General features: G+C 53.8%; 7 protein-coding genes across 7 annotated transcripts; 3 read left to right on the top strand and 4 right to left on the bottom strand.

Moving 5' to 3' along the window:
- Positions 1–673: 673 nt before the first annotated feature.
- VTN49DRAFT_1123 (uncharacterized protein) lies at positions 674–2,608 on the top strand (the record flags this gene model as incomplete). Its single annotated transcript, XM_069408704.1, has 1 exon — positions 674–2,608. The coding sequence occupies one exon, from the start codon at positions 674–676 to the stop codon at positions 2,606–2,608; it is 1,935 nt and encodes a 644-aa protein (XP_069270163.1).
- Positions 2,609–2,670: 62 nt separating this feature from the next.
- VTN49DRAFT_1122 (uncharacterized protein) lies at positions 2,671–4,557 on the bottom strand (the record flags this gene model as incomplete). The annotated part of the gene is made up of 3 exons (XM_069408703.1): positions 2,671–3,288; positions 3,342–4,179; positions 4,232–4,557. 3 exons carry the CDS (start codon positions 4,555–4,557, stop codon positions 2,671–2,673), a joined length of 1,782 nt encoding a protein of 593 aa, XP_069270162.1.
- A 636-nt stretch (positions 4,558–5,193) lies between these two features.
- Positions 5,194–9,109, bottom strand: VTN49DRAFT_1121 (uncharacterized protein; the record flags this gene model as incomplete). The annotated part of the gene is made up of 2 exons (XM_069408702.1): positions 5,194–7,036; positions 7,089–9,109. The coding sequence occupies 2 exons, from the start codon at positions 9,107–9,109 to the stop codon at positions 5,194–5,196; spliced, it is 3,864 nt and encodes a 1,287-aa protein (XP_069270161.1).
- A 1,535-nt stretch (positions 9,110–10,644) lies between these two features.
- On the bottom strand, positions 10,645–15,659 carry VTN49DRAFT_1120 (uncharacterized protein; the record flags this gene model as incomplete). Its single annotated transcript, XM_069408701.1, has 2 exons — positions 10,645–11,809; positions 11,863–15,659. 2 exons carry the CDS (start codon positions 15,657–15,659, stop codon positions 10,645–10,647), a joined length of 4,962 nt encoding a protein of 1,653 aa, XP_069270160.1.
- An 881-nt stretch (positions 15,660–16,540) lies between these two features.
- On the top strand, positions 16,541–18,295 carry VTN49DRAFT_1119 (uncharacterized protein; the record flags this gene model as incomplete). The annotated part of the gene is made up of 1 exon (XM_069408699.1): positions 16,541–18,295. The coding sequence occupies one exon, from the start codon at positions 16,541–16,543 to the stop codon at positions 18,293–18,295; it is 1,755 nt and encodes a 584-aa protein (XP_069270159.1).
- Positions 18,296–18,714: 419 nt separating this feature from the next.
- VTN49DRAFT_1118 (uncharacterized protein) lies at positions 18,715–22,060 on the top strand (the record flags this gene model as incomplete). Its single annotated transcript, XM_069408698.1, has 9 exons — positions 18,715–18,729; positions 18,783–18,851; positions 18,923–19,219; positions 19,276–19,905; positions 19,958–20,191; positions 20,241–20,576; positions 20,627–21,124; positions 21,180–21,578; positions 21,638–22,060. The coding sequence occupies 9 exons, from the start codon at positions 18,715–18,717 to the stop codon at positions 22,058–22,060; spliced, it is 2,901 nt and encodes a 966-aa protein (XP_069270158.1).
- A 569-nt stretch (positions 22,061–22,629) lies between these two features.
- VTN49DRAFT_1117 (uncharacterized protein) lies at positions 22,630–24,199 on the bottom strand (the record flags this gene model as incomplete). Its single annotated transcript, XM_069408697.1, has 10 exons — positions 22,630–22,663; positions 22,731–22,897; positions 22,970–23,219; positions 23,272–23,412; positions 23,468–23,505; positions 23,572–23,594; positions 23,661–23,822; positions 23,888–23,973; positions 24,037–24,068; positions 24,125–24,199. The coding sequence occupies 10 exons, from the start codon at positions 24,197–24,199 to the stop codon at positions 22,630–22,632; spliced, it is 1,008 nt and encodes a 335-aa protein (XP_069270157.1).
- Between the last annotated feature and the right edge of the window lie 964 nt (positions 24,200–25,163).

Raw genomic sequence — 25,163 nt, 5'->3', positions numbered from 1 at the left:
GATGAAATGAGGATGGAGATTGGTTCCGTCGCCATCGTCTCAGAACCTCCGGCAGAATACTGACATTTAATTCAGCCCGTGCCTCTAAGTTAGCACTCGCTGGGCCTTATCCTGGCCCTTTTCCTCGGCCGACCACTCGGTTATAATCCACTCGGAAAACAGCATAATCATTTCCTCCTCGAGTTTATACCGGCTGAATCACCCCTTTCCGTTGGAACCAAGTTGCGGGATGGCCTCGTTAATAAGAGTATACTACCCCCTGGCTAACGCAAGTAAACCCGTCATGCTTAATGACGTCAAAGACTTGTTTTCCATGAACCAAATCAGAGACAAAAGAACAAGATAATGTCTCTCAGTCAAGATCCCGCCATGACTTCTACTGTGCCTACAATGACAAGTCGCTTGTACTTGCTTTGTTCGATGAAGTCACGTGGATAGGGCTCAAGTTTGTACTAAACCTTTTTCAGCACAGTCATTTATCCCAGGTTAGTTAAAGTGCACAGTCAAATTATCACAACCCAACACTTTACACGCGTGCACTTTTTACCTTCACGCGTGGTTCAGGTACCAGTTTGGTCACCATTCTTGGAATCGTTGGAAGAACGTACAGTGCACAGCATTATTATTCGGCTCCTCGGGTTCGACCTCGGCCTGTAAATGCGTTTCGAGAACAATGCCCGAGGTCATTGATCTCCTCTCATCCTCTCCTCCGCGTCCGCAAGCGGCATCCCCGCCACGAGCACAACAAACACGGCCACGGCAACGGTCAACAACTCCATCGTTGGACTCATTGGATATTGGTGCCCCAATATTATCATCGCTGTCATTCATAGAAGATGATTTTGGGCAGCCGTCGCCGCCGACGAAGCGAAGGAAGACGGACGAGTCCTCAGTTATTCTTGGCTTTGATGAGAGTCCGAAGTTGCCTGCAAAGGGAACGAAATCTCGAGGGGGACTTGAGTCGGATCCGATCATGTCATTCACGTCGTCGATTCCGGAGCGAGAAACTGCGAGACAAAAGCATAAGGCAGATTCACGGGTCACGATTACAATTGATAGCGATGATGAGGATGCAGGGAAAGAGAATAAGATTGGGAAGTTTTCGGATCCTTTTGGAACGGGAGATGATGCGTTGGATCGTCTGTTGAATGAAGATGATGATGACAGACCACCGGCGCTGCTGAGAGGCGTCTCAGATCGAACTGCGGCGTTGCTGGCGAGTTTGGGAAATAATAGTAAGACAAATTCGACGCGGAAGTCGACACAAAAGAAGACAACCACCTCGAATGGTCCACGGCTCCAACGAGCACAAGTCCGCCGCGACGTATGCACAACGAGTTCGAATGTCCGACGGCGGCAGCAACAAGGGAATCACGACGTCGTCGAAATCAGATCGTCGTCGGCCGAGGTCGACTCACCGGAGCCGCCTCGCAAGGTGAAAAAGTCGTATCAGAAGTTGTCCGTGGAGGAAAAAGAAGCCAGAGCACGAGAACGTGAGGCAGCTCGAGCGCAACGCGAACGTGAGAAAGAAGCCGAGAGGGAGCGCAGGCGACAAGAAAAGGAAGAAAAAGCGCGTGAGAAACAGCTGGCAGCAGATCTGGCGGCGGTTAACAAGCTCAAGGTTGATAAAAAGGTGGCAACACCGGAAATGATTATCGATCTAGCGACGACTTTCCGGAACACCAGCGTCGGAAACCAGGTTGAGGAGTTTATGCGGCATCTCGGAGTGGAGCTGACATATTTTGAAAGCACGATTCCTGGGGTCATCAAGTGGCGGCGTAAAGTCAAGGCGACATACAATGAGGAGGCGGGCCATTGGGAGCCGTGCGCGCCGCATATCAAGGAAGAGGAGCATGTCCTCTGCATGGTGCGCGCGCAGGAATTTGTTGACATGGTTCTCGACGGCGGGAGAGGCGAAACGCTCGAACTACACGTCACGAGGATAAAGAGCGCGTACCCAAACTGCACAGTGATCTATCTCATTGAAGGTCTCGACTCATGGATGCGTAAGAACCGCAACTCACGGAACCGGGCATACCAAGCCGCAGTGCGACGGCAGATGGCAGGCGGCGCATCCAACGAACCCAGCAGCCAAGAATGGCAGCAAACTGCCCCATCGATCACTGACGACGATGCGGTGGAAGACGGTCTCCTCCAGCTCCAAGTCATACACCACTGTCTGATCCACCAAACCGAGCCTGGCGGAACAGACACGGCAGACTGCATCCGAAACTTCACGGAGCACATATCTACGGTTCCTTATCGCCGGGAGCGCATGCAGCAGCACGACACTGCATCTTTCTGTATGGAATCAGGACAGGTGCGCACCGGCGAGGATAAAGCCGACACATTCGTCAAGATGCTGCAAGAGATCAACCGGGTGACACCCCCCGTTGCGTACGGTGTCGCGGCACGGTATCCGTCGGTCACGGACCTGTTTCGCGCGATGCGCCGTGCGGGTCCGCAGGATGGACCGCTTCTGCTGCAGGATGTGCCCAAGTCGGCGAACCGCAACGGCGCCGCCACAGACTCACGGATTGGACCGGCGCTGAGTCGCAGGATGTACCGGGTATTGATGGGAACGGATCCGGGGGCAACGGACGTCTAAACCGGAAATCGATGTCTATATTCCAATGCATACCGAAAGATCAAGTCTATATAAAAATCAAGTCAAACAACAACCCCCCTTCGCACCCAAACCCTCCACGCAACAGCCCACACGACAACCGCCGCGCAGAGACTCCCCGCGCATCCCAAAGCCCAATACCCAAAGCACCTCCACCCATGACATTGCTCGGACGTCTTGTCTAGAGCATTCTGATATCCTGCCGAATAGACCAACCCCCAGAACGAAGCACCCGCGGCAGGAACCATAGCAACAATCCCCCAGTTCGTGCCAAAGTTGCTGACGCCCCAGACAACGGAGATCACGATGGGCATCAACGCGAATGCGCCACCGTAGCCGAAGCCGACGAGGCCGCTGGCGGTGAGCAGCGCTCCGCCGTCGTTTGGATGGTGAAGTGGTAACGGGCTGGCGAGGAGGAGAAAGCCGGATGCGGCGAGGAGGGCACAGGGAAGAAGAAAGGCGAGTCGGGAAAGTGTTGGGGTGCGCCGATAATTGGCGCTAGTACGCTGTGGGTGAGCAGGGGCGAAGATGTCAGTAATAGAGCCCATTAAAAGCCGCGCCGTGGTCGAGGTCAGTGCGATAACGCTGACGTGAGTCGAGGGGCGGCCGGCAGGTGGTCTGTTTTGGTCTGTTGGCCAGAGAGTATCGATGATGGTACCGAGCTAGACATGAATTAATCCATCAATCTCCACGCATGTTTGACAGGTATACGTACGTTGTTGAAATACGCCTCCCCGGGTCCCGTGACGAAGAAGAACCCTAGCGCAAGCCACCACATCGTCTGGTCACGGAGGAATAGTTGGGTCTGGTGGTTCAGCTGCCAGGTTCTTTTCTCCTGCGCTTTTCGGTGATGCTCTTCTTCTGCCTCTTCCGACCGCTGCGCAAACGTCCCGTACGACGCTCCATCCTCCTGTGGCCGTAACAACCCATCTTCCGGATCTATCCTTTTCACGTCCTCATCCTCCTCCTCATCATCAACGACCTGCAATGCAACACCCCCCACCGCGCCTGTCACCGTCAACAACACCGCCAAAAACACAAAATACCGGAACACATCCACCCCTTCACCACCAACCCCATCCATCGTATGTTCCTTGAGGAGATACGCCCCCACCATACTCTGCCACACACCGCTCAACCCAAACGCCGCAATCGGCGCCGCCAGCATGACCCCCTTTCGGCGACCTCGCCCAAAATTCTTCGCGCAGGCAGTTACGGCTCCGCTGTACATACAGCAAGTTCCCGCGCCGATGAGCGCAAAGGCCCCAACCATAACTGCATGCGGCCACCCATTTCCTCCGACATCGACAGGCGGGCCGCTACGATACACCAACGCCGCTAGCGTATACCCGACACCGAAAAGCACCGCGGACGCCAACGAGATCGGTGCGGGGGAGAACCGATCGCAGAGATACCCGACGATCGAGACAGGGAGGTACATGGCAACTTCTGCGGCGATGGAGACCTCGTTAACCCGCCGTTGGGTATAGTGTAGACGGTTGAGGAATTGGGGCCCGTAAAGGGAGAAAGTGGTGATGCTGCCTGCACCAAGACTATATATCCATCAGTCTTATGTATATTGAATTTTGGGGAAGGAAATATTACCAGCTAATCACACTCCAAACAAACGATATCCCCCGGGTAATCTCCCTCTTAAGTCTCCGACGATCGCGTTGAACGATCGTCTCGACAACGTCGTTAAGTAAACCATCTTCTTCTCCTTCCCCTTCTTCTTCTTCCTCTCCGACTGAAGATGACTCTCTTACTATCGATCGTCGTAATAATCGGCGTCTTCTGTCATGTTCATTATCATTGTCGTCGTCCCTTGAATGCGATAGCACCGAGCGGTGAGCGTCAAAGTCACGCTTATCAATAATCGTCGTTTTTGGTCGGTCATGGCCGTGTGAATGCGTACTAGATCTTTCGCTCATTACTGCGGTCTAGAAGATATGGGATCTCTTCCACCCACCCTGTCGAGCGAGTGAGAAAGGGACAAGAACAAGTACGCCGTACTATATGTACTCGGACCGAGGTCAGGATGCAGATCAGCTCCATCTGGGGCTGGCGGATGATAAGGTCATGAGCTGGCACGCTTTACCGGTTACGGTTTAGCGCTATACTTATCTCTATCTTACGGCACGATATCAAAAGTACGGGTTTCCACGCGATATTAGTGGCTGGTTAGTGTATTATGATTACAGTAACTTACACTATCAACTCCCCCCAAACTCGATTCACCAGCCTACGACAGGTGTATCATACATCCATGCTTTCAGCAGACAACCTCCCCAAGACATCTGTCTCCTGTATATCACAACACATTACCAGCAATTGTAATCTCTCATACACTCTCCCAACCCGTTAATCATAAAAAAAGAAAAGACAAAACACCGTGGTATATGAATAAAAAAAAAAACCCCCATCTAACCGCTCATCATGGCCGTAACGCCGTAAGCCTTGCAATGGAACACGAACACACGATGAATGATACATGAGGAAAGAAGTAAAAAAGAAAAATGCATATAGAAAACACACAAGAATGCAAAATCGTCGTCCAGCAACGGACTCTAGAAGCTGACCTCGCCCGGGTCATCTTCCACGACATCCTCCATCCACAACCCATCGGCAGCATTGGACGGGCTCGAGCTGCGTTGCCCATGCCCTAGGTCCTCCGCTTCACCTCGCTCCGCATAGTCTTCCTGCGAGACCTCTTTCAGGATCCGGTGGAAGTACATGCGCAGCGTGCGGAGGCCCCGCAGGTAGCCTCGGTCAACATCGTCCGGGTGTTGCGGCGGACACGGTGCATCTGGCGGAATCTCGTCCTCACCCGTGACACAGTTGGCAAAGTCCACGATCTTCAGAAACACTTCCGACTCCCGCGCATCATCGTTCCCATGTTTGGAGGGCGACGGCTCGCCGTCGTAGTAGATCAGTAGACTGCTGGCGTAGAAGCGGTAGCGCTTCAGCTTCCGAATCATCTTCTCCAGCATAGCCAGCTGCCGGAGGATGCTCGGAATCTTCTTCGCCACACTGCGGTAGCTGACCCCATCGTACAAGAACCGCGTCAAAGCATCTTGGAACTCGCGCCCAGCGGCGAGATCGCGTCCGTAATACTTGTCCTCAAAGATATACTGCTGCTTCTTGACATTCCACGTCTGCATCCCGCACACTCGGACTCCCAGCTTCTGCGAGCTGGTCATCTGGCACTTGCGGCGCTGCGACTTCTTCTTTTTCTCGTCCGCGTAGATGCCGTATTGTCGCGTCCCCATCTTAAGATCGAGCACGCACGGCCGGTTCATCCCGCTCGTGAGATCCTCGAGAAGAATAAAGAACTGCACGCGCTCATCCCGGTTGGTCTGCGCCTCTTTCGGATTGGGCGGGACAGAAAAGTGGTCGATGCGCGGTTCATGCCGTGCGGTGTGCGGTGCAGGAGCAGCTGGTTTTTGAACCGGCGCCTGCTGGACCGAGCCGGTCCGCGGGATCCGCTCCGCTGGCGATGGGGCAGTCGTGGCGTCGCCGTCCATGGTGAAAATCTCATCCTCCTGGTCCCCGCCGTACCCATCATCCTCGAAAAACATGAGCTCGCTTTGATCGTTGCTCGTGATGCTGCGGCGCCTCTGCAGTCCACTTCCGGAATGCCGTCTGCGCATGATCCGTTTCCGTTGCACAGTACTTTCAGGAGATGTCGCCCTGGGATCCTTGAACGACCTCGATCGACCTTCCAAGGCACTAGACGCAGAAGAAGACAGCTTATCGGTATCGCGATGTGTGTTCTTGACAATATCGATGGATTTGGTTTTCGGGGGCGTCTTGCTGTCGCTATCGGCATCCCGTCGATTGGCCGTCGGATCTTGCGGATGGCTGTCGGACCGACGTCTGTTGTCGTCGGACGACTGATACCGGGCCAATCCCGGATGTCGACGGCCATGACGCCGGTGGCGATGGATCGGGGGTGGGCTAAACACCTCACGAAGGACCTGCTCCTGTAGTTTTCGGTTTACAGTAGTGGCTCCCCAGGTGTTAGATGGTTTGCGCCCAGGAGTATGGACTTCGTTCAGTGTAGTACTACTAGAACTACTTTTGGCGTACCGAAGATCAGACAGATCTTCAGAAAGCGCTTTCCGCGAAACCTTGGGGTCTCCCTCTGAACGCGGTCGCCGAAGGAACAGGTCGGACGGGATGATGTGTCGGTTGTCCTCGAGAATGACCTTGGGAATCACGCCCGTGACCTGCTGCTGGCTGAAAATCCGCGTCTGCTCTGGCTCTTTGGATACGTGGCGCGTGGATTGACCGTGCCCATTGGCATCGGCCGTCCGCTTGTCATCCTCCCCCATTTTGCGCACATCCTCGCCACTACGCTTCTTAGAAGGCTTCTTCTTGGAAAATGTCACGTTCAGCACGCCAATGTAACTGCACGGGTCAGCCGATCTGAAGTAACATAACGATCGCGGCCGCTACATACCGAGGAAGAAAGATAAGCAGCTCTGGATGTCGCTTCTCAATGCGCTCGTAGAATTCATTCTCACGGTTATTGAGCTGCTTGCAGACTGCCCGCCGAGAAAACCGGAAAACTGTGGTATGCCCGCCAACTTGGTGCCGATACGGTTTCAGTTCGACCGCACCGACCGGGGCTACTTTCGCATGCTTACGTCGCGGGCGGTATGTCTGCGTCGGTGTGGCCTTGGGGGTCAGATCGGCATCATCCGTCAGACTAGAGACTTCGTCGTGTGTCGACGCACTCTCGTCGGCGGACACGAACTCGGATTCGGACGTCGACTCGTGGCTGTACTCTGGCGTCGTCGTACCCAACGTCCTAGCATCTGTATCGGTCACCGGCTTGTAATCCCCACGGAAGATACTGCTATCCCGTCGAGAGAGCAGCGAAATGTCTACGTGACCACGATCGACACGATCCATGTCGTGACCAGCTGGTATTTCCGCGGCATGAGGATGAACTTCCTGACCAGGGAAGCCGGGAAACGCCTCGCCACGCTCCACCGTTGACGGCTCATGTGGGAAGTAGAGGGCAGAAGAGATATGCTCATCATCATCTTCTTCTGGCGCGGAGTCGGGACGATCTCGAGAGTCACTGGAAGGAGGACTGCCAATGGGACTCCGGAGGACTTGCCTTTGAGGCTGCTCGTCAAACTTTGTTGGAATACTCTGTGAGAATGACCCGCCACGACTGCCTCCGGTGGTCAGATGGAAATTCCGGATTTCCTCAAGAAGATTCCGAGGTAGCGTTTGACGCTGGTGAGCGAGATCGTCGTCTGCAGCATCGATGCGGACAGTCCGTCGATCAGATTCGACGTCCGCAGCGGGCTGTGTCTGGAGAGTTGCCTTCGTCGGACGAGGCGTCTGCTGCGCATCGTCCAATTCCGCACCGTCCTCTTGCGCGGAACGAATCTTTTCCAGCGCTCTCTCGCGCTCCTCACGTCTCTTTCGGTCCGGAGACGTGTTCTCCTTGAAGAGACCCAGGTAGTGACTGGACTTGCGGCTCCGGACATGAGCCGCTGGCTCCGTATGGGTCAGATTGGCTTCGATTGACTCTTCCACGCGCGCGCTGCGGCCTCGACTCGGATGCAGGTCAAGCTTCGCATCGACAATACCATTTCCCTGATTGCGACTGTGCGCGGCCGCAGGCCAGGGCTCGCCAAGTGATGGCCGCATCAGTGGCACATGCCCTGGGTGCGGATGATCACCAAGTGTGGTCTCCGGATCCACTCCCTGCGAACCGTTGTCGTCGGAGGCGGTCTTTCGTAACGGATGAAAGGTTTCCCGGATCGCGATGCGGTGAGTGCCTGCGACTTTAGAGCTCTCGACCGACTCCTGCTGGCGGACCCAGCCAACGTGCGAGCCGCCAAGCGACACACCCGAGGCACCGGGAAGGACGTCGGTGGCGCCGCGCAAGTAGCCTGGGTGTGGTCCAGTAGTCCGAGCCAACTGCACAGCGTCGTCTACGAAGGCAGGATGGGGCGAGGGCGCCACGGAGGGCTCCAAGCTCGAGGGTTCAGACACACTCGAACGGGCCGAGGCTGTCGGTGGCTTGGGGTCATCCGGGGAAGAAGCGGTCAGCTGCGGAGAACGCACCGGCTCTTGCGAGGGGGAATGATCGGAGGGCGACGAGGTACCCGTGGCATCGCTACTGTCCTCGGGCAAGTAATGGGTCGCGAAGATGCTATCACGCTCCGACAGCTGGGGGGACTGGGGGTGGAACGAGGAATAGGGACGGTTGGACGAGGACGGGACCGTCCGGGCTCTTTTGAGGGACGGCGGCGCCGACACCGGGGGCACGGAATTGCGGCCCTGGTCGTCGTGTGCGTGGCCAGTGGGGGAAGGGATCCGCTGGTGACGCTCGGGCTGCGACGAGCAGCGGACCGACGGGGGCGATGCTGCATGATGATGGGCTTCTGCGGCGGCAGTCGCCGGCGTCACCTCGGATCCCGTGGGAGAATGATCGGATGCGGCGCCAGGACTGGACATGGGAAGGACATTGGTCAGGCCGCCACGGAGGGCTAGAGACGACACAGGCCAGACGAATCGACGGTGACGGGAGCGACGATGGCGGGCATTAAGTTGATTGCTCTAATTTTTAGAATTCAAGACTTAGTTTCGGGGTGAAGCCGGGCACAGTATGATTCGGTGGTAGCTAGGCTCTTTTCGGGGAGAGTAGGGGGATGTGGATGTGAGGATTTCTGAGGAATGCAGGAGAGTAACCTAGGATTTGAGCAGGGTGGTATTTAGCCGCTGGAGGCAGGTTATTTGCGGAGGACTCCAGCAGGGTGAATGGCAGACGATATTGAACTGGCCATCTGAGAGCTCCCCTTCTGGAGGTTCAATATCGGCGTTTTGCTTTGGAGAGAAGAAGAGAAGACAATTTGGTGGGGAAGAAGAACCGAAAGCCACACGCCACACCCACGTTGGCCCGCCGCGGCCTGTGACAGGCTGCTGACTCATGCTGCTATCCCGATGCGGTTTAGCGTGGACGCACGAGTTTGATTGCAAATTCTTAATGTACATGCCAAATGGGTATTTTCATTCCAGCAAAATCGATGGCCAATGAAATTCATGGTATCGCCCACCATTTCCTTCAATCATCCAATAGTCTTTCCATCAAGTGACGCTAATTTAGCAGATTTTCCTCCTGCCTTCTGCCTTGCAAATTTGAATATTACGCACACCTCCCCGTCTTAGTTCCCTTTCCTCCCTGAGCCGTCCCCCGTGTCCCCAAACAAGCCAGTCCGGCCCTTGCAGTGTTGGGCAGACCGACAGAATCGCACGGAAGGGTGCAGCACGGAGGTTGGGGCCGTTTCCTTTGAGACGGCTTATCAATAGATCCATTGACCCTGTCCCGGATCCCCTGGCCCCGCCACGAACTCTCGATAAACTGTCCGTTGACGGCCAACCAAGCATGCATGAGGGAAGATGGCTCGCGGACAAGCGAACAAGAGCGCCCATTATCCAGAGTCATGGGAGAAAGGAAAGAAAACAAGTAACTTAGCGCGGCGCCGCATGATCGGAATGGACGGAATTCCTATGATCGACAGCCCACGGAGCGTAGACCGCCATCTTACTGTATTTTTCTTAATAATATCGAAATAGTCTGGACTCTGGAGAACGTTAGTAACTGCGGGACAACCGGGGATTGATAATGAAGAAACGCTACCAATCATTCTTCAACGTGCGTCTGGGTCATGCAGGATGCAAGGGTTCTCGCTAGGATTTGGCTGAACTCGGATACATCCGTCGAAAGAGCCCTAACTTTCAAGAAGAAACTGGGGGCACCCCCGGTATCGGAAGTTGGGAGGGACCAAAGCGATGGAGTGTGCAACGCATGAAGACTGTATTCGTACCCGCATACTGCGTGCCATGTCCTACTTCATAAGACGTAAAGAACACATGATGATATCAATACACCAACTCCAAAAAAACACTACGCCCGCCCCTACCATAAATCAATGCATGCCGCCGGCCCAACCATGCCCAGAACAAGAGTAGAAAGGAAACGGTAACAATAATCACAAGCCATTCTCGCCATCCTCCTTCCGTTTCAACACGCCCAACTCCTCCAGCCGGTCCCAAATCCGAGTCATTTCTGCCCAATCCTCCTCGAGAATGGGCTTGAGCTCCAAGCCATCCAGCATCTGGATCGCCCCGCCGGAGCCCGCGTACATCATGAGCTCCAGCACCTTGCGTCGCATTTTGGTCGACTCATCCAGACGCGCGCGGTACTTCTGGTCGGCCTGCGCGTCCGCTGGTGGCACCGTGTAAGGATCGTCGATCTCGGGTCCACGTGCATCGGCCGGCTTCTCCTCCTCGTCGAGCTGATCCACAACAATGTCGCGCTTTCCCCCAATGGTAGCCAGAGCCTCGGGCCCGTTGTCATCGGACCCTTTTCGCTGGTGGCGCATGTACTCGAGCTTCTTGAAGGGCCCTTCGCCCCGCCCATTGCCCGTAATGGGAGCTGAGTAGAAGCCCACAGTCAGGGGGTTGCCACGGAGGTCAATCGATCGAAGCACACTCGTACCATTGGGGTCCACTCGCCCAACGCGGCTGACCACTTGGCACACCATGCGTAGGCGGCTGACCCGGTTGCCAACGGCGGTTAATCGACTTAGCCCGCGGATCCCGACGATGCCACTCAAGTCACTCAGGGCATTGAAATTCAGGTTCAGGACGCGCAGATTGGGGAACCGCTTCCCGAACCCGCTCGGGATGGTCCTCAAGCCACAGCTGGCCACATCCAGCAGCTGCAGGCTTCGTACCGGCAGCGAAGGCTGAAGCGTTCGGGCCGACAGCCGATTAGATGAAAGGTACAGTTTGCGCAGCTCACCCATGACACCAATGTCGAGATCCAGCGTAGGCGCAGAGTCTGATGGCCCGTCCGCGAACTGTTCGCGGAGGGATAGTACTTCCAGTCGGTCGCACTGCTCGAGTCCCTGGACAGTCATGAGATAGTTTCCATCGACGTAGAGTAACTCCAGGTCTGGAAAGGCGGCCGCGTCGAACGAACGGAATCGATTGTACGATAGGCGTAGTTCCTTGAGACGTTGCAATGGCTTCGTGCACAGTTTCTCGAGATGGTTGAAGCTGACATCCAGACGCTCCAACGCTGGGAGACACTCAAGATTGTAAATGTCCGTCAATTGATTATTTGCAAGGTCAATCTCTCCCAATCGAGTGCTACGAACCTAATTAGTGTACTCTGCAGAGCGCTGAGCGACGGACCAACTTACAGTTCGGATTTTCCAAAGTCGACAGTGGTCAACTCATTTCCTCGCAACTCAAGGCGCAGGAGCCCGTCCAGACCAAGGATGCCATCGATATTGCGAATCTTATTGTTGTTCGCCCGTAACTCCCGAAGGTGAATCAGACCAGAAAAACCGTCCAATCTTTCGAGCTCGTTGTTCGACACATCCAGGTACTGCAGATTGATCAGGTGGCCCCATGCCGTCATGTCAGACAGGTGATTGCGCGGAACCCGGATATGACGAAGTGTTTGAGGTGCACCTGTGAGATGCCCGAGCTCATTCTCCGAGACGTCGAGCTCCTCTAACCGAGGACAGAACTCATTGAGTCGATGCAGTGTAACGAGCCCCCGCCGGCTGAGGTTGAGTCGGCGGACATGCTCCCAATATGGCTCGTACGGCTCAACGTCTGTGATATGCTTAATCAGGTCCTCGGTAGCAAGAGCGAATGCGCCGTGGATCTGTCGCAGCGACGATGGATGAGTCCGCTGGGCAATATAACTCAGCTCTAGCTGCATCGGGTCGTCAAGTTGATTCACCGTAAAATCAGGGAGCGGGCTCAGGTGGAAGCTGTAGTACTCAGGCCCCGCCACCCAAGGATCCACGTCGGGCGGAGTCGAAGACACTTGTCCCGATGCGTCCCTCCGCACTATGCTCATCCCAGCATTCGAATCCTCTGTTTGCTCGTCAATCCGGGATACCGGGTGACCGATGAACTGCCTGTCCTTGGGCGACGTGTGGCGAGTGCCATGTGGAGAGTCGTTACAGTCGGTTTCATTCTCGTTAGGGTGCGAGACTGTTTCGGACCGCCCATCCGTGTACGCAATGTGCGACACCAACGGCGATGAGAAGCTGATAGTGACCACCCGCGGTTGGTAACGTCGATTCTGCGCCCGTCCTTCATTAATCTGGATCTCATGCTCGACATCCTTAGTCTCTGCCTGTCCTTCGAGATTTTCAACGCCAGATTCTGCGTTTTGACTATCGACCTTTTTGTGCTCCGACTTGATGGGAGCCATTCGAGCCCTCTCCTCCGACGAATCAACGCTGAGATCGGGGATGCTGCCAAAAGGATCATCTTCGCTATCTTCGCCTCGGGATCGTGAGCCTATTCCAGAGCCCGACTTTTGTTTCACCCATGACTTGGTGGCAGGATCGAAGACGAGACCGTTCACCTGATCCGGTATCAAGTGCGATACCAGCTCAGGCTGAATGACGCCCTTGGTGTTCGAGGCGCCCGATGATGTGGTCGGAACTGTATTCCTGGTAGAATCACCTGGTCTTCCCGTCATCATATCTTCCTCCTCTTCCTCATCATCGGACAAAGCGGGGTACTTCCGTTTACGCGGCGGGCGGCCTTGTGTATCATTATAGTTTCCGCTGCTTTGACGCACCCTCTCACCGTCGTCTTGGCCGTTGCCGTCCAGGCGCAGCGACATCATCGACGCCATCAGGCCGTCTGTATCATCCTTGTCGGCGTACTTTCTTAGATGGCTGAGGACCCTGGGATTAAGCTGGCGAGCCTCTCGTAGCGTCCGGAGGTCGTCCCTGCCTTCGCGGCTAGGAGGTCTGGAGAGATTTTCTTGGCTGGAGTCAGAGTATTCTTCCTTATCGTTCGTGTCGTCTATCTCTTCGACGCTCGACAGACCTCCTTTATAACGGCCCTTGGCACGTATAATACTCATAACCTTAGTGGCCTCATCCAGAAAATCTTGCGTCGTTAAAGAACGTTTCCGTTCATCTAAAGTATTGCCGTTCCCATGGGGAGAAGGGTTACTCTCCCGCGGACTCCCATCCCAGGACGGACCAGCCGGCAAATCATGCAAGTCGTGCCCAGCTACTGACTGGGGAAAGTTGTGGTAGTCGATACCGCGGCGCTGCATGTTTGCTTCCAGCAACGACTGTCCGTTTGGAGACTCATGTAATAGGTCGTTGTCTTGGCTGTCCTCGGCAGACGGCTCTAGAGTCCGGCGGCGCTTCAGGATAGATCTTCTCCCTTGCGACGAGCTATATGCTCTTTTCGCTTCAATCTCATCAAGACGCGACCTCCGAAACGACACTAGCCGAGACCGACTATATCCCAGGCCCCGTGGAGTCACTCGCCGCGATAGATTAGGGGCCACCTTTCCTTCAGAATCTCTGGATCCCTCTACACTTTCCCTCATAGACCTCCGAGATCGGAGTTGCAATTGGATGCCACTATCTTCGGGCAAATGCAGACGCGGGTCTGCCTCTTTCGCAAAACCAAAATGATCCAACTGGCCGCTTCCGAAGCGACTCATCCGGCGATAAGACGCGTCCTGAGATTCCTGATGCGTACCTTTCTGAGTTGACCGCCGCTCGCTGCTTCCGCGAGATGTACTAGCCCGGCTGCGATTGCGGCGCAGGCGTCTGACCCCAACCGAAGAAGTTGGATCATCTTCATCAGAGGCGTTGTTCAATGTCTCCTCGAATTGACTCATTCGCTGCAGCAACTTGTCATTTGTAAAGGTGTCATGGTCCCCAAAGAGCTTCAATGGGCTGCCAGACGAATTCATCCTGGTCATATCGCGTCGGCGCGACGCAAACTTGGCTTGGGGCGGCGGAGTGAGTGTCGACGATGTAACAGAATGTGTTGATTGAGAGTCCAAGGCGGCCGAATCTCCCAGTGACTGCGAGCTGGAGACAGACTCTGATGCCGTAAGCATTGATGACTGAGGCTCCGTTGGTACCTCAGGCAGTGGACGCGGACGGAAGGAGCCATTGCGCCTCGGCCCGGAGTCATCTTGCGTTCCCATGGAGAGGTCCGGTGGCAGCGACTGTGCCGTCACGTCCACAATGTCCTCCAGCGGTGACCCTCCCTCGTTTTCAGCATCATCTCCGTCAATACTCTTTGACGTGTCGGCAGCACTGTTCAGCCGCTTCAACGCGGACTCGAGCACTCCGGACGCCGTGCGACGGGTCGCCGTATTATTTTGGGACAGCGAGATTGGTGTAAGCCCTTCGTTGCGCGAATCATCCTGCTCGCTGACTGATCGGTTTCGGCTGACTTTGGACTCTTCGTCCAGGGCCAGCCTGGACTCTGCCGCTCGATCTGCAGCGGATTCCTTCTCAAATCCTTTGTTTCCCGATGTGGCGCGTATTGAACTGGTCTTTGTAGTCTTTCGAGTTCCCGAAGCGGAATCGCCAATGACGGACTTGCGATTGTCTGTCGACTGTGGTCGCGCTTCGGAACCCTTCGCAGGTGGTTTGAAAACATTCTCCAAACCCATGGGGGAGAACAAATCGCGCTGGCCATCGGACGGCATCTCGCCCCGCACGAGTCTGCGGCGCCATTCCGGTGTCCCCTTGGCGCCGCCACTGACGGGTCGCACTTGGACTGTCCCTTGATTAGAAGTGTTGGTGGAACTCTCTGAAGGCGCGCGCGAGGCCACCATCCTTTTCAGCGGCGTGGACGTTTGTTTGTCGCGCAGCGGCGTACCCGATTTCGCGTTAGTTCTCAGCGGGATTTTGGACGGAGTCTTGTCCGGAGAGTTCAGTTTACACGGTCGCGACAGGGGTTTTTCGTCCTGTTTCCCGGGTGTTTGTTTAGGCGCTCGCGGCGAAACCTGCGAAACTTTCTTTTTCTTTTCCTCCGCCTCGCGTTGGGCCAATTGGGCCCAGCGCCTTCGATGGACACATCCCTGGCAATTCCGGACCCAGGGTCGGGAAGGACTGGAACTTTGTGTTGGGGAATGTGTACATGACGGAGACTTCTCGACCCAGTCCACATCCGGGAGACCCTCCAACCAGGGCTCCTTTGTCATTGCAGCGGGCCTGGATTTCCGCGCTGCTATGTTTGTGCCGTCGCGTTGTCCCATAATACCAAACACGGGCTATTGCGGTTGTCGCATCGTGTTGCGAAAAATCATGAAGGAATGCAGGTGGAATCGCTGCAAGGCGCGAGTAGAGGCGACATAAGATTGGCCACAAGAGGAAAAAATACAATAAATAATCCACCTGTTCTGCGAGTGTTTATGGTGGCATGCAGCAGATTGTATCCAGGGCTTGGGATGAATTGTCACTTTCACCGCCTGCGTGAAGCTCACATCAGAGGGCATTTCGATCTGGGGTTGCCAAGGCCAAACCGAGATTTAGCGGCCACAACAGTTTTCCTGATTGGGCAAGTTGCAACTAAACATCGGCGCTCGGCAAAACTAAACTTCCGGACTTGGCTCGAGTCATTATGCCCTTGGAGACGCGTGATGGATGCGAGCTTTTATGAAACTTTAGTGATCGATTGTAATGTACTGTAAAGCTCCGTTGGTCCAGATATATTATGAAAATGAAGTCAATCGTCCTTATACAACAGGGGATCAAAGGATGATCTCGAGCCCCAACGCTCTGGAGCTTCGGCAGTGGAGTAGTGCTAAGTTAGAAGCTCCCGCGTCTACCGCGTATCCAGTGGATAACCTATTCGGCAGTTTGGGTCATGCCGCATTGATCGCCATTTCTGCCTTGACTTTCAGGCCGCCGTTTCTCCTTCGATCCCTCCATTGTTTGTGGTTTGACTTGATCGAGCGGCGGGGATTACTCATGCGACTTACACACCTCCAGTCTCTCGGTGTCATGCACGGACTTTGGATCTGTTGGGACACCCAGTTTTGGATGACTGCCGTGCGACGCCCCAGCAGCAGCGATTTTGCACATGTATCCTTGTCGCCAAGTTCCCTCGTTGACTCTTGAAGAGCTGCCAGTCAGCAACGATGACGGCGATACCTTGCTCGGTTCCGATGAGGAGTTGGACGAGGTGGCGCGCGCCACCAAGCGCAGGAGGATTGAGCTGCTGGGGGAGTCGTACCTTCGGGGAAATCAGCTGCACATTGCCTCTGCGGCGCTGAAAGGACCATTCGACAACGGTTGGAAGAATCCTTGGAAGAAACTTAGAAAACCGATTCCAGCGCAGGAAGCGAGTCGCACATCATCTGAATCTAGAGAGCAGTCGGTGAATGGGAGCACAAGGGCGAAACTAAGCTCAGATGCTCAGGAAGTTCGACCTGGTCAAAACGATCGCAGAGCGAACCCCTTTGCCCAAGCCTGGCTCAGAAAAGATCCGAAATCCGCGGAGCCGCTCCAGTCTCAGGCGAGCCGGCCTGATCATCCGAGGAATGAATCCACAAACCTTCCGCTTCCTACTGCCGCAACGAAGACGAAGCATGGCAACAGCTCTCCTGTCCCGGACAAGCTGTATCGAGCCGATTTTCGAAACGCAAGGCGGTCAAAACCGTTGACTTCAAGACCGATCGCCATTTCCAAGTTTGCGGCGGACGAGCATCTTCCAAAGAGACACAGCGAATGGAAAGAGCAAATATCACAAGACACAAGCAGAAATAGACCGCCGCCACCACCTTCGTATCGAAACTCCTCCGTACCTCCCACGGAGTTTGGATCTTCTCCACCCCCTTCCTTGGCATCAAACCGACGTTCTGAAGTCAGTGCGCCAGCTACTTCTTCACACCTCTACCGATCCGAGGACCGTCGATCAGTAACCGAAAACAGTTTTGCCTTGACTACAAGCCAACACCATGAACAAATTCACCGTGATGACAGCTCCCATACGGTAGCATCAACGGCGGGAAGGACAAATGCAGACTCCCAGGCGCATCCGAGATCAACGTTCGACCTGGGTTGCTCGACTTCGACTGCATATCATCCATCTGCTCAGCTTGTAGCTGGAATAGATGTCTCTGATCGCGTCACCTCTCTACATTCCACCGCTGTGCGTGTCCTTGATGGAGAGTCTGATGCTTTGTACGATGGGACTGCCCGGACATCCCGTGACGATCTTGCTTCTCTCAATAGAGATGTTACTGACTCCACATCCAACCACGACGAGAGGAACAAGAGCACGAAGTTTGCCCGCCCAGCATCTCCGGCTGCCACAGGGTCAGCTCAGACATCTGGGAGAGTCGGCGAATCCCAACCGGCATTCAGCTGGACCCCGGTCAATGCTGCGGTGGCTTCTCACGGGAGAACCGGTGAGAGCCAAGCGGCTCAAACGGATGCGGAAAGGGTTAGGCAGAAGACCAAAGCGAGAGTCAGTTTCGCCGATTCGCTCACATCAGTTTCTCATGATACCCGTATATCGGAGAGGCGGGCCGCCGACAACCGTTCGACGGGAACGGGGAGTCTGAAACCTGCTCTCCATTCAAGGTCGGAGTCATTCGCAGAACGACCATTGACACTGTCTGGGCCGACCCCATCGACTGAACTGCCCGATGGACAGGGACACATACTCGAATTCGACAAGATGGAGCTCGACCAAGTGATTCATGACACGCAGAGCTGGCTGCGCCAAAGCTGGGATATTGATAAAGAGCTGAGGAATTGCAGTGGGAAGAGCCAATCTCCCAGACAAGCCGAAGTATCGATGATTAGCTCAGTATCAAGTGATGCAAAATAGAGCAGATCTGTGGCATAGATCTTATTACGCTGTTGTGTCAAGAGCTGTAGGCCCTGCATATCGTCATTCTTCTAAATATGTATTTCACAATCTTCGGAGAGAAATTCCGCGTTTCTTTTATTCTCCTGTCTATTTGTGTGCTTTCAATGCCAGCGTTTACTATATCGATAAAGCAAGAGCACAGAACTCCTACGCATATCTATTTCTACATGAAGCTATCAGGGCATGACGGCAAACATCCAACAGAGGATCTCATAGTTCAGCTGACGGTGTTGGGAAGATGCGGTGGTGAGATAAGATACAGAGATAAGATAATTGATAAGGAGATAGGTTGTGCTTACTAAGCGCGATGCTGCACCGCAACTAAGCTCCCGTTGAGCTCCCCCAGATATACATCGCCCAGGCGCGGGCTCTAGACAATGGCTTTGGTATCGGTACGCTTGCAGGCCTCTCTGTGACTTCCTCGCATAGTACTAACAGGCGGTAGTGGAAAGCGTTTAACTTCTTCGAAGTCTCTCCTGTAAAACTTCCGGAAGAAACCGCCGCCATCTTCACCGTGAGCATGACCTCTCTGGATTGAACTACTCGGCCGTCGCGGCTCACCTGTTCCTGATTCTGGTTTCGCAGGAAAATGTAGCGTGCATACGGACCGGTTCCGACAGTTTATTCCTCGGCACGACTGATGGGAATGTCCACATCTTGTCGTCGGCTTTTCGGGTAGTCCGCTCCTTCCAAGCGCACGATGCCGGCGCGATCAGACATATGAAACAGATCGAGGGCACGTCGCTTCTGGTAACGATTGCGGAGGACTTGCCCAATGAGCCGGTGCTTAAGGTGTGGGCGCTCGACAAGCTCGACAAGAAGACGGGGGCCCCCCGGTGTTTATCAACTGTCACCGTGCAGAATGGCAGACGGCCATTTCCAGTTCGTACTAAAAGGAACTACCAGGGCATGGTCGGGAATTATTGACGAAATGACAGATTTCTGCGTTTGCAGCATTGGATGATTTGTCGCAGTTGGCTGTCGGCTTCGCCAATGGAGCGGTCGCCATTGTTCGCGGAGACCTGATCAACGACCGCGGCACGAGGCAGCGGATTGTGTTCGAATCGGAGGAACCTATTACCGGCTTGGAGATTCAGACCGGCCATTCGATATTGCTGTACATTGCCACCACAAACCGTATACTTACGCTAACCATCGCGGGGCGCGGACAAGGGCAGCCGGCGCGCGTGCTCGAAGATGCAGGTTGCGGACTGGGCTGCATGACGCTGGACCGTGATACAGGCGATATTCTAATTGCCCGGGAAGACGCGATCCATACTTTTGGCCCTCGTGGCCGAGGGCCAAGCTACGCATTCGATAGCCCGAAGAACCTGCTGCAAGTATTTAGGGGATATGTTGTGCTGGTGTGCCCGCCGAGGACAGCCTCAAAGTCGGATACTCTTGGCACATTCGGGGTCAGCCAAGCCGATGACATTTTCAACACGACGACATTTACTCTGCTCGACACAGACTTGAAGTTTATTGCGCACTCCGAGAATCTCCTCTCGCCCGTGCATAGCGTGTTCTCGATATGGGGTGACTTGTTCCTGGCTACTGTTGATGGAAAGGTCTGCAACTACTCTTCCCGCTGCCATCTGACCGGGCTTACCTGTTTCGCAGATCACTCGATACCATGAAAAGAGTCTACAGAAGAAACTCGAGATCCTCTTCCAGCGCAACTTGTACATCCTTGCGATTAACCTCGCGCAAAAGGCCGGAGTCGATGTTGCACAGCAAAACGTGATCTTCCGCAAGTACGGTGATTACTTGTATCAGAAAGGGGATTACGATACGGCGATGCAGCAGTACCTCCGGGCGATAGACCACACTGAACCTTCTCAAGTCATCCGAAAGGTAGGTCCAACCTGTAGGTGTATGCGATCAGGCTGCTAAATCGACATAGTTCTTGGATACACAGAGGATTCACAACCTGATCGAGTACTTGGAGGAACTCCACGACCATGAGAGAGCATCTGCAGATCACACCACGCTTTTGCTCAACTGCTATGCGAAACTGAAAGATACCGCAAAGCTTGACTCGTTCATAAAGGCTCCCGGAGAGCTCAAATTTGACCTCGAGACGGCAATTGCCATGTGCCGCCAAGGAGGATACTTCGAGCAAGCCGCTTATCTTGCGACAAAACATGGTGAACACGACATGGTGGTGGACATCCTCATCGAAGACTCGCGCAAGTACGCAGAGGCCCTTGAATTTATTTCGCGGCTAGATGCTCCTGTGGTACGTGTTCCCCCTATATGCCGGCTGTAGGATCTTTCTAATCGGCCCAGGCGTATCCGAACCTAATGAAGTATGCCCGGGTACTTTTAGAGCACTGCCCCGATGAAACCACCAAGCTGTTTATCGATTATTACACTGGAAAGTATCGACCAAAGAAAGACGTAGCACCCGCAAAGGTCGAGGCACAGCCGGCAAGCACGGTTCAGAGCTTGGCAGCATTCATCCCCTTGCCATATGTCAGTTCGAGCACGACGGTCAAATCCAAACCGGCCGAGGCCCAGGTAACAACAGAGGATGAGGATGCGAAGTCCGCACCATCCTATGAAATTCCAAAGCCTAGCACGGCTTTTTCATCGTTTGTCGATCACCCAGACCAGTTCATCACATTCCTCGAGGCGCTTGCGACATCTGAACCATCCGAGCAAGACAAGGTTGAAATCTATACCACTCTCTTTGAGATGTACTTGGACCGCGCCAAGAGGCAAAAGGACCAGAATGCCCGACAAGAATGGGAAAATAAAGCAAAGAAACTCCTCGAGGACAAGGATGTGAGTTCGAAATTGCCAACTAACCGCATACAATTGTCTGACTGCTGGACTCTAGATACCAATATCAACGTCCAACGTATTGCTCCTTTCCTACCTCTCCGACTTCAAGGAGGGTACTACTCTAGTGAAAGAGCAAGCTGGCCTTCGCTCAGATATCTTCCGCTCATATGCATCCGCCAGAGACACGCAGGGCGTGATAAAGGCGTTGCGGAAATACGGACCGGAGGAGCCGCAGCTGTACGTCGATGCGCTGGCGTACTTTTCCTCGCACCCGCAAATCCTGCAGGAGGCAGGTGAAGAGCTGGACGCCGTCCTGAAGAAAATCGATGAGGATGGCTTGCTGTCTCCGCTGCAAGTCATCCAAGCGCTGAGCAATAATGGTGTTGTGACAATGGGCATGGTGAAGAAGTATCTCCGAGACACTATTGAACGGGAGAGGAAAGAAATCGCAACGGTAAGCAGCAACCCAGAAAAAAGACATTAGGGTTAGGGTTACTCTGACACGTAATTCAGAACCGCCGATTAATCACCAGCTACCGCTCCGAAACCGAAGCCAAGAAGAAAGAACTCGAAGAACTCGCCACCAAACCCGTCGTCTTCAAAGCCCGCCGCTGCCAATCCTGCGGTCGTGCTCTGGACCTCCCAACGGTTCATTTCCTCTGCCAGCACTCCTTCCACCAGCGATGCCTGAACGTGAATGTGAACGGGCTTGGGCTATCAACAGAGGACGGTACCATCAACGTAGACGAGAAGACTCCCCTTGAATGCCCTGTATGTGCGCCGCAAAATGCGACCATCAAGGCAATCCGCCGACGGCAGGTTGAGGCGGCGGATCAGCATGATCTGTTCACAAGGGAGCTTGGACGGAGCAAGGATCGGTTTGGGACTGTTAGCGAGTTCTTTGGAAGGGGAGTGATGAGGCAGAAGGTAGAGTAGATACTGTATCTATGACGAGCCAGGAGATATATATTACAAGGCATAATGACATTCATGACATGAGGGTGGAAGCTGTAGGCAGGTGCTTGTACGGATGTGCGGGTAGAGATTCAGAGGACTCTTTCAGCACATTCTGAGAAACATTCTGTGAAGCAGGACAAATCGTCCAAAAAAGTTTAGCAGACCGAATCCCATCTGTGATGGGTTCAATTTTGCTGTGGTGGCTCAAATTGCTGGGCATCATCATCATTATCATTAGTAACTTACCTTCTTGCGAAAGCGATGGGCTTCCTTGAAAATGGTCCCCTCCGACTCTTGCGTCCTGATACACACGGTACAAATATTCCTATACCCTTGGTATTCAAAATTCCAAGACCCTTTATGAAGCTCAAACATGGGCTTAATGGGAAAAGATAGGTATGAATCAATCGTAGTAGCATCGAGATGATTAAATAGAATGGAACATGGACTTTACGATACGATACCTTCTCTTGCGATGGTATGATCTGCAATAACGGATTTGATTGCATTACTATTCCTGAAGTCAGTTTTACCAGATTTCACCCTCGTCAATTTTCGGGACGCTGGCCGTAGACGACATAGCTGGGGTTGTCATTTATGGTAAGCTTGACAGTCAATAGCCTAGTCGCGAGAATACGGGGACACTCACAAGTCATACATCGCATGAATTTTGCGATTCCGGCCATCGGCTCGGGCCTTGCTGGCAAGGATCATGACTTCCTCCTTGGTCCATTTCTGGTACCGCGTCAGAGCGGCCAGGGCGATGCCCTCGTAGCCGGCTTCAGCCTGAGCCTGCATCCAGGTACCGACTTCCTTCTGTACAAAGAGGTCAGTGTCAGGTCGGTATTAGTTGATATATTCCTTGGAGATAAAGGAGAGGAAACTGACGAGATGGGGATCCTTTGGCCAGACGCCGTGGGGAGCAACGAACTTCTCCACGTGTACGTTCACAAAGCCAGTGTCCTTGAACAAGCTCTCCAGTTTCACCCCGGGACGGACCTCATATCCAGCCTTCTGAAACGCGCCATGGACTTCATCGAAGTACTGCTTGAGCCCGGTGTCATTGTGACTGCCGTCTTGTGAGTACGGGTAACCGTCCCAGTCCTGAAATTCAACCCAGCCGCCGGGCTTGATTGATCTGTATTCCGTTAAGGAGTCAAGAAACCTGAAAGTGGTCCGACGCATATTACCGATAGCATTGTTTGATCAGCTTCTCAAAGTCCTTGATCGAGCAGAGAAGGTTTCGTGCATGGATAAAGTCAAAAGGGTTGTTTTCATACGCCCATTCTGACTCGATGTCGTCCACCAGGAACTTCACGTTCGGAGGAACCCTGCCAGAGCCCGTCAGTCAAGCAGCTTCACTATGAATCCTTAGACTGAACTGACAGAGACGGCTGAATCGGGCTTAGGTCACAACCAATCACCTGAAGCAAATAGATCTGGTCTCAGCATTCTTCCGTGTAGAATCGCTCCCGATAGTATTTGTTTACCTCTGCCTGGGGATGTAGGTCCGCTACAACGAGTTAGTGTCCGTAATTTGCTTCCTGCATTGGTCAAACCGAGCAAGAAATGAACCTACCGAAATCAATTGCCCAGATACCTGTCCCGGTCCCCAGGTCAATCACCCGCTGCGGATTTTTGATCGGGGCCAGATATAGTTTCCGATGCAGTATCAGGAGGCACATCTCGTGTGCCATGTCCAAGCGATCATTTTCCGACTCATCGTTGGGCAGCAGGTATGCTAGCAAAGAGTAATGATCAGTTTACAGATCTTGGACGGTCAGGCAACAAACGGTCTCCTCCTACATCCATCGCGGAATTTGTGATACCGACGCCCGTTTTCATGCCGATAGTCGAGCACCGACGAGGTCAGGGACGCGGTGTACGACGAGCTACGAAGGACATGCATCAGCATGCTTTGGAGATCCGGAGTACAATGGTGTCATATCACATACAGTTCATCGCCATAAGAAGAGTCGTTCTCAAACTGTGCGGCTAAAGTAAGTAACGCGCTCAGATGTACCTAATGGAAGGATGTCATACCGAGGTGTCCACTGCAACGTTTGCTGGCGCATTGTTGGTAGTGGTGGTCTGTTCCTGGGTGGATGGCTCCGTCATTGTGGAATAGCTCCTCGTGAGATTCGGGAAAGATTGTTTGGTCGACTGATGTCACGTCCAAAAGCATAAAAGTTGTTGAGTAATGGGAGTTAAGGTTTATATATAGGTCCGTTCCGAACAGTACCCAAAGAGCTGGCCGTAACAGCAAAGGTCTTTTATAACTTGTTCCTCTTTGGCCAACACTCGGAACCCCGGCTCAGCATTAACACATAAATGCACAAGTTAACAAGGATTCGTCTTAGTCCCCAACCGGCATCGCTGTACCCTTGCCATAAGTAACAGAGGCAGTGGCCTTGAGGTAGAGCGTATGATGACAGGGGTGTCTCTGAGCAGGGCTGCGAAGTCCGACTCTGCAAGATATCTCCACACAAATGCAGCTGGCTGACATAACCTAGAGGTGATGGTTAAGCGCAGAGCGGCCACATTAGGCTCTCAATTAGTCAATTGAAACGAGCGGATGGCCATTGTTGCTGATAGCGCGCGATGTACAAACTTGTAGTCTCCGAACTTGACATGCCAATGACAGTCTTTGTGTAGGCTAGCGTAAATCACTTTCTATCTTCTCTTGAGATCGAGCAACCAGCAGAAATTGTGTGAAATCCAACGTCGTGGCATTCAACTTGACCCGGATTGGTCTGTCCTGTCTGCATGAGCCTTTGCAGGAACCTCATCATCTGCCCAATCAGCGCTGCCGGGTTGACACCTCCCCGCTTCCCCGGCGGCCGTCGCGGACTGCCGAGTCTAGGTCTTGAAACGACCGATGATGTGACCCTAAATCGACAAGGTGTGTCGGAACTTGAAATGCAATGGACAACGGAATGTCCCGGGATGCACGTGACCACGCGACGTGACGCGTAGAGATATGATCTGCTATGTAAAATCCGTGCATCACGTGATCAGGTGGTGTATTAGAAATGCTCATAATCTGCTATGTAAAATCCGTGCATCACGTGATGTATTAGGC

This window comes from Thermomyces lanuginosus (assembly GCF_041956635.1).
Source record: "Thermomyces lanuginosus strain ATCC 200065 unplaced genomic scaffold VTN49scaffold_22, whole genome shotgun sequence".
NCBI classification, from domain to species: domain Eukaryota; kingdom Fungi; phylum Ascomycota; class Eurotiomycetes; order Eurotiales; family Trichocomaceae; genus Thermomyces; species Thermomyces lanuginosus.
Note: the sequence above shows the minus strand (reverse complement) of the source record. Positions and strands in the feature narration are given on the sequence as shown.